The following is a 12,915-nucleotide window of genomic DNA, read 5'->3' as shown; positions in this document are numbered from 1 at the left end:
CTCATCCACCGACTCAGCTATTTAGGTAAGCTAATAAAGCGTTATAATTTATTGCGAGTGGAATAGAATGCAAAAGTAGGGAGGTAATACCTCAGTTACACACGGCACTGGTGAGACTACATCTGGAGTACTGTGTAGTGTTGGCTTCTAATTGAAGGAGGGATGAAAATAATTGGAAGCAGTGCAGTGAAGATTTACTTGACCAATACCTGGAATGAGCGGGAAAAAGTTGAACTGTTGTGTTTGTATCTGCTGGAGTTTAGAAGAGTATGAAGTGACTTGATTAAAATGTACAAGAAGACCCTGTAGGTTCTTGATAGGATGGATGTGGAGAGTGTGATATATATGTATGTTGCGGGTTTGGGGTATGTACTGCCCCTTAAGAGTGTAGGTCATGTGATCACTGGGGAATTAGCTCCTCCTAGTGTGGACTGTGGTTAAGCAGTCTAGGATTTGACTTTGGGACAGTGCACACTTATAGAGTTTCCCACTGTTTAAGTTTGAGGGCTACTTTGTTGTGGTTCTGGCACAGTACTTCGCTAAATGCATACATAACAGTGGATGTTACCTCTTGTGGGAAAATCTAGAAGTAAGGGTCAGTGATTAAAAATAAGTGTTTCATATTTAAAATATGGTGGAGGCAAATTATTTTCTTGGATTGTTATGAATCTTTGGGACCCCCTCCCTGTATGGAAGCAAAGTCTTTGAATGTTTTAAGACAGAGATGAATAGATTATTGATAAACAGGAGGGTGATAGGTTTTCTGGGGTAGGTGGGATGTACATTTGAGGTTGCTGTTAGATTAGCCATGATATTAGATGGTGGAGCAATCTCAAGGGGCCAGAACCCAAGTAAATTCTGCTAACGCTCGTATGAAGTTTTGTTTTGAGAGTTAGTACTCATCTTGTGCTGTAGCTGTTTGTCGCTTCCTCGCTTATCTATTGATTGCTGTCTTGAAGCCTGGTCATTCTTGATATGTCACTCCAATGTCCACCAAAAATTTAATTCTGCCTGGAATAAATTCAATGGCCCAGCTTCCATAGCTTTCCATGGAAGAGGATTCATGTTCTAATGACCATCTGAGAGAAAAGATATCTCCTCACTTCTGTCCTAAAAGAGCTCTTAGTCCTAAACTGTCATCCTAGTTGTAGTCTCTCCCACCAAGAGGAAACATCCTCCTGGTATCCATCACACAAGTCCTTTCAGGATCTTGTATGTTTCATTCAGATCACTTCTCCTAGTTCCAATGGATATAAGCCCAATATGTTAAACCTTTATGTATCAGGTAATGTCTGTTTTCCCCCTTCAGTATGGTTGATAGGTCTTGTTCATTTATGGGATGTGGCTTTGCTGGTTCAGCTAATGTTTATTGCCAATCTCTAATCCTTTTAGAAGGTGGTGGTGAGTTGACTTCTTGACACAGCAAGCAAAGTTCAGCTTTGCCACTATGGACAGAATAGGAAGCCAATGCTAGATTTTTGATTAGTTGAGATGTTTTCCATGATATTCCATAGTATTTCAACTCACCACCACCTTCTAAAAGGATTAGAGATTGGCAATAAACATTAGCCAAACCAGCAAATACTACTACAATGTATTTTTAGCATCAAATTCCTTGATTTCACCCTTCCCCTTTTTCTTATCCCCATCCTTGTTGATGGCCTCTATTGCATATGTTTTGGCACGTCATTTAATTTTATCCAAAATGTAATACAGCACAGTAGGCAAGGCATCAGGTGTTCAGTATTGTATACAATGTGAAGGGTATGGGATTCCGCTTAATCTATGTTGGGTGTTAGATTGTGATATCTCCCATGGCTTTGGGCACTGGAGACAATATTGAAGGTTTAAAAAAAATCAAAAATTATTTGGACCATTTGGTTTTCTGAGAAATTTGTATTTTTGAAGAATTGCAGCCCTTGACAATTTGCAGTTAATCAGATGTTGATGTGAGATGTAATGTAGGACAAACTTTAATCGCTTAGCAATACAGTACAGAAACTTGACAAATGCTTGTGCTCTGGAAGGGTCTTCAAGATGTCCTGTTGTATAAAATGGATTAAAACAGTGAATTCAGTAACTTGGTTAAAGTGGTAGGGAATCTTAAAGTTACTTTTGTACTTCAGTTGTTTGGCTGAGTTGAGATGTCATCACCCATTTTCATTTGCTCTGACGACGGGCCATCCATACTCGAAATGCTAACTCTGTTCTCTTTGTCAGACTTGCTGAGATTTTCCAGCATTTTCTGTTTGTTTCAGATTTCAAGATCTGCAGTAATTTGCTCTACACTGTTTGTTTAATGTTATGGACATGCATTTTTTCCCTTTATCACGGAGCTGTTTGAAGATTTCCTCCCACAGTCCAAAGATGTGCGGGTTAGGTTAATTGGCAGTGTTATTAGTATCAGGGGGATTAGTGGGGTAAATGTGTGCGATTGTGGGGATAGGGCTTGGGGTGGGATTGTTGTGGGTGCAGACTTGATGGGCCAAATGGCCACCTTCTGCGCTGTTCGGTTTCTATGATTCTGTTGTTAATGCACTTATTTGAAATAATGCGTATATTGTGATGTGCTTCCAGCGTCAAATTTTGACACCATCGTTGGAAACAACACTAGAATATCTGGTTTATTTATCTAAGATATAAGATATATTTTAAAATAGTCATACATTCGATTTTTGTTTTCCATTTCAGGACAATGTTGACCGGACATCTCATAGACCTAGAGGAGAGATGGGATCTAGTTTCCAAGCTTCCTGCAGTCATAATTTGCCTTGCCATCAAGGTTTGTTAAATCCATCATTTGCTAAGGGATTATGAGTGCTGAATAATATTTTTGGGACACCGTGACAGAACCTGGCATTCCTGAAGCATGTTTAAACATAAGAAAAATGTTTACATGTTCTGTACAATATGCAGCTAAAGAAACTGATCAATGGTTGATTACTTTACAGTCCTCTTGGTTTTATGGTCAGAGTTTGAAATTAATGCAGCTGACAGGATAAAAAGGTTTTCTGGTTTCATTTAATAAATTTGTGCAGTTGGACATTTATGCTAAAGTGTCATAATTCAGAACAAATTGATAACATCACCTAAAGAGCCATGTGCATAACATCGTACAATTACAGGAAGAAATAGGTTACCTGGATGTTAGTTTTGGTTCAGTGGTAACACGTCAGAACAAGGGATCACTTTTAACATTTGAGCTAAGCCAGTTAGAAGCCAGAAGCAGAAAGGGCTTTTCTCTCCTAGATAGAGTAAATCTGGAGCCATCTCCCAAAAGGCTGTGATGCTGGGTTAGTTGGAATTTTCAAGACTCTAATTTTTTTGGGTAAGTTTCTGAAGGAATATGGAGCAATACGGAAATACAGTTGAGAACTAGAGATTTTTTTTAATCTCTCCATTGAACAAACAAACTAAGATAAACCAAGCATGAGAAGCAATTGGCAGCTAACTTGAAAGGAAATTCAAAAATCTTGGTATTTAAGTAGCATAACGGCGATAAAAGGATAAGTGGGGCAGATTCAGGATCAAATAGGGCATTTATAATTGGAGTTACTGGGCATGACTTGAATGCTAAATGAATACTCTGTGTATGCCTTTACCAAGGAAGAAGCTGCTGCCTATGTTATGGTGAAATGCAAGGTGTTGAATAGGCTGGCTATATTTTAAAGTTGAATAAGTCATCGGGCCAGATGAGATGCATCCAAGAGTACAGGAAATAAGTGTGGAAATTGCAGAAACACTTGACCATAAGCTTCCCGTCTTAGTTGGATGTAGGGACAGTGCCCGAGGACTGGAGATTTTCCGATGTTGCACCTTTGTTTAAAAGAAAAATGGGTTTGAGGATAAAAGTCATGATGTGGAAATGCTGGCGTTAGACTGGGATAAACACAGTCAGAAGACTCTCAACACCAGGTTAAAGTCCACCAGGTTTATTTGGTACCACAAATCACTAACTTTCAGAGCGCTGCCCCTTCATCAGGTAAGGGTGAGTTCTGTTCACGAACAGGACTTACAAAGACACAAATTCAGTTTACAAAATAATGGTTGGAATGTGAATCTTTACAGTAATCAAGTCTCAAAGATACAGACAATGAGAGTGGAGAGAGGGTTAAGCACAGGTTAAAGAGATGGGTATTGTCTCCAGCCAGGACAGTTAGTGAGATTTTGCAAGTCCAGGCAAGTCTTGAGAGTTACAGATAGTGTGACATGAACCCAAGATCCCAGTTGAGGCCGTCCTTGTGTGCGGAACTTGACTGTCAGTCTCTGCGCAGCGATTCTACGTTGTCATGTGTCATGAAGGTCGCCTTGGAGAATGCTTAACCGAAGGTCAGAGGCTGAAGTGACAGCTGAAGTGTTCCCCCAATAGGAAGAGAATACTCTTGCCTGGTGATTGTTGAGCAGTGTTCATATGGCCTCAACTGGGATCTTGGGTTCATGTCATACTATCTGTAACCCTGACAACTTGCCTGGGCTTGCAAAATCTCACTAACTGTCCTGGCTGGAGATGAGACACACCTCCTTAACCTGTGCTTAACTCTCTCCACTCACATTGTCTGTACCTTTAAGACTTCTTTACCTGCAAAGACTCGCATTCCAACAGTTATTTTGTTAATTGGAGTCTGTGTCTTTATATACCCTGTTTGTGAACAGGGTACATGAAGGGCAGAGCTCCAGAAGTTAGTGGCTTGTGCTACTAAATAAACTTGTTGGACTTTAACCTGGTGTTGTCAGACTTCTTACTGTGTTTAAGGATAAGCCCAGCAGACGTAGGCCAATTAATTTGACCCTAGTTGTGGGAATGCTTGACGAGGATGGATTGATGAAGGAAAGCTAGCGCATATTTCTAAAGGGTAGATCACGTTTGACTAACTTATTTCAGTTTTTTGATCCGGTAACAGAGGGGTTTGATGATGGTGATTCATTTAATTTGTATGTGGAATTCCAAAAGGCATTTATTTGATAAAGTACCATATAACAGTCCTGTCAGCAAAGTTGAAGCCCATGGAATAAGAGGGACAGTGGCAGTATGAATACCAAGTTGGCTCTGTGACAGGCAACAGAGTTGTGATGACCAGTATGGTGTACTGGCCTTCATTAATCGAGGGGTTGAGTTTAGGAGTCGGGAGGTAATGCTGCAACTTTATAAGACCCTTGTCAGGCCTCATTTGGAGTACTGTGCGCAGTTCTGGTCGCCTCACTATAGGAAAGACGTAGAAGCTATTGAAAGGGTACAGAGGAGACTTACAAGGATGTTGCCTGGACTGGGAGGCATGCCTTATGAAGTTAGGTTGAGGTAGCTGGGTCTCTTTTCCCTGGAGAGACGAAGGTTGAGAGGCGACCTGATAGAGGTTTATAAAATGTTGAGAGGAATGGATAGGGTGGATTCTCGGAGGCTATTTCCCCGGGTTGAAATGGTCGCTACGAGAGGACACAGATTTAAGGTGCGGGGAGGAAAGTACAGAAGTGATGTTAGGGGTAAGTTTTTCACTCAGAGGGTGGTGAGTGAGTGGAATCGGCTGCCGTCAGTGGTGGTGGAGGCGAACTCGCTGGGGTCTTTTAAAAGACTTCTGGATGAGTATATGGGGTTTTATGGGATTGGGGGTTATAGATAGGTGTTGATGTGATCGGTGCAACTCGTGGGCCGAAGGGCCTGTTTGTGCTGTAGTGTTCTATGTTCTATTTCAGACTGGAGGTAGATATATAGCGGGCTCCCCAGAAGGACTGCTGCTCTTCTTCATCTATATTAGCAATTTAGACTTGGGTTTGTAGCGCACAACTTCAAAGTTTGTGGATGACATAGAACTTGGAAGCATTGTGAACTGTAAGGAGGATGTTGATCAACCTCTAGAGGTCTTAGATTAGCAAGTGAAATTGAATGCAGAAAAGTATGAAGTGGTTCGTTTGTTAGGTAGAATGAGAAGTAGTAATGTAATATTAAGGGTTTAATTGTGAAGAATAAGACCAGAGGTCTATGTACGCAAGAAGGTGGCAAGATGGGTTGAGGAAGTAGTTTGTAACAAGCATGGGATTCTGGATTTAATAGATGCATAGGATACATAAGTAATCATTATGATGAACCTGTATAAAAACCCTAGTTTAGTGTCAACTAGAGTATTGTGTTGAATGCTTTGTGCATAATTCAGGAAGGATGTGAAGGTTTTGCAGAAGATGTAGAAAAGATATGTAAGAATGTTTCCAGAAATGAGGAACTAGAGTTGTGAGGATATATTTAAGAAATTGGGCTATACTCTCAGAAGAGAAGATTGAGGAAATTTGAGAGTTTTTCAAAATGATGAGGCATTTGGACAGAGTAGAATTGTACCATTTCTTTTGCAAGAGCACATGTTTAAGAAAAAAAAAAGGAATTAATTTTTCCCAAAGTGGGAGGAGGAATGTCATGTCCATAAGACAAGAAAGAGATCAGATATGCTTAAGATTAAGTAGTTACAGAGCGTGAAAGTGGTTTTTAAAAATGGTCTTTGCTGGACCAAAAACATGGCTGCAAGTTTGATTTGCAAGTTGCCTACAGTTATGGAAATTTCTAACAGTAATAACAGGACAGGAGCTCAACCATTGTCCTTGTGGAAAAGATTGGCAAAATTACTATCAACAGAGAAAAAGTATTGAAGAAATTTAAGAGACTGGCAAATGTTATTCTGCTTTTTCAGAAAAGAGGGGGAGAGAAAACCAGGAACTACAGGGCAGTTAGCCTACCATTAGTACTGGAGTCAGTCATTAATATAGTGTCCACAATGCACTTAGAAAAGCATAGTATGATAAGAACAAGCCAGCATGGTTTTTAAAAAAGGGGAGTCCTGTTTAACAAATTTGGGAATTTTTTAAGGATGTAAGGAAGGTGCATAAAGGAGAACCTGAAGATGATGCATGAATGGATTTCCAAATGGCATTCAATAGGTGCCATGCAAAAGATTTAAAGTGAAGCTAAGTTGGCAGACGGTGCACAGTAGAGTATCACAAGAATCAATGCTGGGTCCTCAGCTATTTACAATCTATATGAATGACTTGGCTGAGGATGGAGAATAGTGTTTCTGTTTGCTGATGATACAAAGTTGGGTGGAAAGATAAGGTATGGGAGGGCTAGACAGGGCAAAAATATGGCAGATAGATTGTAATGTAGGGAAGTAATATGTTCAGAGACAGAAAATGCTGGAAAATTGCAGCAGGTCTGTTCTCTCTTCACAGATGTTATTAGATCTGCTCAGATTTTCCAGCACTTTCTGTTTTTATTTCAGATTGCAGCTTCCAAAGTAATTTGCTTTTATCAAAGCATTTGGTTGAAAGGATAGGAAAGCTGACTTTTTTAAAGAAGTGACAAACCTGTTAACATTGATGTTCAGAGACCTTGGTGTGCTCGTACAATGGAGGCAGAATGTTAGTGTGCATGTATAGCAGTCATTTAGGAAGGCAAATAGCATGTTGCCTTGATTACAAGGTGATTGTGCACCGGAATGAAAGTCTTGGTGGTGTGGCAGAGGGTTTTGAAGACTGCACACGTCTGGACTACTGTGTGCATCGTGATCTCCACGTATAAGAAAGAATATACTTGCATCGGAGGCAGTACATAGAAGGGTCACAAAATTGACACGTGGGATGAGAGAGTTGTCCTGTAATGAGAGAATAAGTTGGGTTCTTCAATTTTAGTACACGTCACTAATGTAAAAAGAGACAAAATATTTTAATACTTCTGTCACAGGTCGTCTGCTCACTGATGCTAAGTTTCGTTTCTGCCAGGGCCACTCACCCTGGAATTCCATTCCTTCTTAACAGCACCACGGGTGTACATACACCACATGGAATGTGGCAGTTCAAGAAGAAAGTACACTGCCCCATTTTCGTGGGCAATAAATGCTGACAGCACTGCACTTTAGTGCTGGTCCTTGGAGATGCTCTATATCATTCAGATTTTGCTCAGTTTGAGACAAAAGGTCAGACAAGACAGAATTTTAGGTAAGAAACAAGGAGTAGAATGTCAATCCAATGTTGATTGTCACTGGGAAAGTTCAGACCCTTTAACTCAAATTGGTGTACTGAGCCATGAAAAGGATTTAATAAGGGCATTCTTTTGTGCGTTGCCGGAACAAATACTGAACTGAAAATAATTTCTCAATTTAAAATCAAAGCAGTTTCAAAAATCTTATGCTTCTTTTCCTTTCCTTCCAGAAGATGATGTAGACCTGGAAGCTTTGGTGAATGATATGAACTCTTCATTTGACAGTTTGTATTCTATGTGCTGTACTCAGTCAGAAACAACTCCACTTATTCATAATGGTCAGCTCGTCTGTAGTCATTTGGCAAATTCAGGAACAAATTCACCACAGCCAACATCACCAAGGCAGAAACTGCGACGTTCTCAGCCAATGCACATTCTGACAGTCAGGTAGGTGAAAAAGTTTTTTTTCCTTATTGTTGTACTGTATTTAGTTTATATTTGTCTATTATTCAAAGTAGTATAAGTTTTTGTCACTCGAAGGAATACTTGAAAATGAGACCTTAATTTCCCCACAGATCACATACAAAATGATTTTATTCCCATCTGATTATTATATTTAAATGCATTATTCAGGAGCTCGTGCAGCAATTTGAGATGTATAGGCACTGTTAGAAATTAATATATAACCTTGATGTACCTCATTTACAAGTTTTTGAGTATCAATAGACAATTTCAAATCTTCCAAGTCAAAAATTACATGTAGAAAATTACTTTAATCTTGCAGAATATTGATGTGTACAAAAATGATGTTCAGAAGTAAAAAGCACCTGCTTTTTTACTTTTTCTGGCTGCACCCAAGTGCCTTTGAGCTCTGAAAGCCCAATACCCATCTGTCCAATAATTCCATCTTAAAATTCTTGACTGGCTTGAAGTTTTCAGTGAATAAGAACATAAGAACATAAGAAATAGGAGCAGGAGTAGGCCATCTAGCCCTTCGAGCCTGCCCCGCCATTCAATAAGATCATGGCTGATCTGTTGTGGCTCAGTTCCACTTTCCCGCCCTCTCCCCATAACCCTTAATCCCCTCTCTTATCAAAAACCCATCAACCCGCTTCTTAAAAATATTTAGCGAGGCAGCCTCCACCACTTCAACGGGCAGAGAATTCCAGAGATTCACCACCCTTTGAGTGAAGAAGTTCCTCCTCAACTCCGTTCTAAACCGCCTCCCCTTTATCTTGAGGCTGTGCCCCCTAGTCCTACTGTCTTTTTTGAGCGGGAAGAGTCTCTCCACCTCTATCCTATCCATCCCATTCATCATCTTATACGTCTCAATGAGATCTCCCCTCATTCTTCTAAACTCTAGCGAGTACAAGCCTAGTTTATTCAGCCTCTCCTCATAGCTCAACCCCCTCAACTCCGGTATCAGCCTAGTAAACCTCCTCTGCACTCCCTCCAGGGCCAAAATATCCTTGCGCAGGTGCGGCGCCCAAAACTGCACACAGTACTCCAGCTGCGGCCTCACCAATGCCCTATACAGCTGCAGCAAGACCTCCCTACTTTTATATTCAATCCCCCTCGCTATGAAGGCCAGCATCCCATTCGCCTTCCTGACCACCTGCTGCACCTGCAAGCTGGGTTTTTGCGACTCATGCACAAGGACCCCGAGGTCCCTCATCTTCTACAGAACCATAATAACATGATTACTCTCACCAAACTAAAATTGTTAATGACAACTCCTATTTGCTGCAGAAAAATTCATGCCATCTTTTAGATTGCCAATGAACTGTGAGCAAATTAATTATATTGTGTGGATTCATAGCATGTAGATTCCATTGTAGTTGCTGGTACTTACCAGTTCCTGGCTTTGAAATTTGCCTAATTTCCTTCCGAAACACAATTATGAAGACCCAAGTTGTGATCACAGTTTCAAAATCTAGACCATTCTGCTTTTTATTCGAGTTGTTGAAAATAACAGCTGTGCAGATGCTTTTCAAGTAAAACTATTTTGAGATTAACCTTGAAATAGATTATCTTGTTTATCCTTGAAGGCAAAGATGACCATATTCATTATCTGCCATGTTTAATACTGTTCTGGTGGAACTGTTAAGGCTGATTGGCTCTCTGAAGGTTCTGTTACAAATAAGACAAGATATCATAGACATATTCAGGTTATGTGGGCTTCACTGGCTTGGCCCATCCCTAAATGCCCTTGACAAGGTGGTGGTAAACCGCTGCAGTTGGCTTGCTTTTGCAGGAGGCTGCATCATCTTTTATTTGGTTGTGCGAGGTGTAGTGATTTTGGGAGAACTTTTCTAGAGACTTGAATTTGATACTAAATCTCTTAAGTGAAGCATTCAAAGAGTTCTTTTAGTATTCCCTATGGCCACCATGAAAGCAAACTCCTGACCAAAGTTCTCTATGTGAGATTCTCTTAGTGAGTATCAGGCATTCTGGCTATGTGACTAGCCCTACTCAGTTGTGACTGTCTCAATGTGTTGTTTATGCTTGACGTGTCAGCTTGGGTAAGCACCTCCACGTCTGACATTTTGTCCTACCAGCTAATCTTCAGAAGCTTTGAAGCATTCAAGAGGGTGTCAGATGATTAATTGAATAGAAACAATGTGCAGGTGTATGGGAAATGCAGGGAATGATGCCAAGTCATTATGCTCACACGATGGGCCAAATGCTGCCTCCTGCACTGTAACAAGACTGTGATCCTGAAGGCAGCTCAAGTGGAAGTGTCTGAACTACTTCGCGTGGTGCTAGTGCACAATCTAAGTCTCATGCATAGAGCAGAATGGACAGGATTATTGCATTCTAGATTTTATCTGATAAACAGACTTAGTCCTCTTCATTCCCTAACCAATGTTTAAAGTCTGCATAAGGCTATGCTTGGCACTTGATGGATATGTTGTGTTACAAAGAACAAAGAACAACCCAGCACGGGAAACAGGCCCTTCGGCCCAACGAGCCCGCGCCGCCGCATCGCCCTACACTTATTCTACCCTGCATGTCTACGAATGGGACCCTACTCAGTCAGATTCAGGGAAGAAATAGTGTCAATTTGGTGGAAACCAATTAGCCTAAGAGCACATCTTTGGGGTGTGGGAGGAAACCGGAGCGCCCGGAGGAAACCCACGCAACCACAGGGAGAATGCGCAAACTCCCACAGACACAGGCCCAAATCCATGTATCTGCACAGCTAGCAGTGCTAGTCACTGAGCTGTTGTGGAGCCCGTCTATCGGTCCAGGATCAAGCACACACACCAACATGAAGTACTAGGCCACTCCTGGACTTCCAAGAGCAGCCCACGCACAACCCGCCGTGTGCATGCCCCTCGCTTGACACGAGGTGGACCTCCACCTGTGGAATAAAGACAAAAAATATTAATCATACAGCCTGCCCTTCCGGAGTCTCCCGAGGTTTAACCCTATTTAATAGCCCCTACCATATCCCTCCATTCTCGTTTCACTCGTGCCTATCTAACTGCATCTTAAACGAGTCCAACGTTCCTGCCTCCACCACCCTACTCGGCAGCGCATTCCAGACCCCCACAACTCTCTGTGTAAAGAACCTTCCTCTTACCTCCAAATTATACCTCCCCCCCCCTCACCCTTAAGTGATGACCTCTTGTGTTCGTACCCAGTCTAGGGAGCAGTCTCTCACTATTAACTCTATCTATTCCCTTCAGTATCTTATATACCTCTATCATGTCCCCTCTCACTCTCCTTCTTTCCAAGGAGAATAGCCCCAGTCTCTTCAGTCTCTCCTCGTAACCCAGTCCCCCCATGCCAGGCAACATCCTGGTAAACCTCCTCTGCACCCTTTCCAGAGACTCCACGTCCTTCCGGTAATAAGGTGACCAGAACTGGACGCAGTACTCCAAATGCGGTCTAACCAACGTTCTGTATAACTGAAGCATTAGACGGCAGCTTTTATACTCTAAGCCCCTTCCTATAAAGGCTAACATCCCATAAGCCTTCCTAACAACGTTCTCCACTTGTGACGCAACCTTCATGGATTTGTGAACCTGCACTCCCAGGTCTCTCTGTACGTCTATACTCCTAATCGGCCTACCTTTTATCACATAGCTCCTCTCTGCATTATTCCTTCCAAAATGCATCACCTCGCATTTGTCAGGATTAAATGCCATCTGCCACCTATCTGCCCACTGCACCAACCTATCTATATCCTGTTGTATCACCTGACAATCCAGTTCCGTACCCGCCAACCCTGCCATCTTGGTGTCATCAGCAAACTTGCTGATCACACCACCTACTCCCTCTTCTAAGTCATTTATGTAGACTACAAAGAGTGTTGTCAGCATAGATAGCTCAAGAAATAGATATATTTAAAGATCCCAATTTAAGGCTTTCTGTTAGATAGCAACAAGTAAGTTACATTTGACAAAGTGTTTTGCCAGTTGCTTCATTATGGCAATACAACAAAAAATTGCATGTATAAAAAAAAAACTTGAATTTATATATTACCTTTCATATCCTTAGAATGTCCCAAAGCATTTAATAGCCATGAAAATTTTGAAGTAATCATCTGTTTTGTAGACAAACGTGGCAACCAGTTTTCACACAGTAAGATATCACAAACAGAAACAAGTAACTAATTAATTTGTGGTGTTAAAGGGATAATTGTTGCTCAGGATACTGAGGGAGCTCCTCACTCTTGTAAGGATTACTGTAGGATCTTTAACTTGAACAGGGAAGTTTGGACTCCATATGTCCAACAATGCAGCTCAATATTAAGGACAGAAACAATTTAAAGGACTTTGGTTTGTCAATTCCTGCATCAGTGGCTTGTTAGGGGCCAGTTAACCCACAAATTGAAATAGTCATTACAGCATGGTTTTGTATGGGGAAGGTCTTGTCTCACCAATTTCATTTTTGAAGAGGTGACAAAGATAATTGATGAGGGAAGGGCTGGAGGTCGAGTTTATATGTGCTTT

At 41.3% G+C, this 12,915-nt stretch overlaps 1 protein-coding gene across 13 annotated transcripts in view; it reads left to right on the top strand.

Moving 5' to 3' along the window:
• LOC145356352 (growth factor receptor-bound protein 10-like) overlaps window positions 1-12,915 on the top strand; it is a 188,097-nt gene that overhangs the window by 69,685 nt on the left and 105,497 nt on the right. For all 13 annotated transcript variants that reach the window (XM_080209064.1, XM_080209100.1, XM_080209057.1 and 10 more), the window contains 2 exons: window positions 2,692-2,782; window positions 8,185-8,401. In XM_080209064.1, the coding sequence (XP_080065190.1) occupies window positions 2,692-2,782; window positions 8,185-8,401 (308 nt within the window). The remainder of the gene's footprint in view (window positions 1-2,691; window positions 2,783-8,184; window positions 8,402-12,915) is intronic.

This window comes from Carcharhinus amblyrhynchos, chromosome 2 (genome assembly GCF_965287045.1).
Source record: "Carcharhinus amblyrhynchos chromosome 2, sCarAmb.v2.hapA, whole genome shotgun sequence".
NCBI classification, from domain to species: Eukaryota; Metazoa; Chordata; class Chondrichthyes; order Carcharhiniformes; family Carcharhinidae; genus Carcharhinus; species Carcharhinus amblyrhynchos.
Note: the sequence above shows the minus strand (reverse complement) of the source record. Positions and strands in the feature narration are given on the sequence as shown.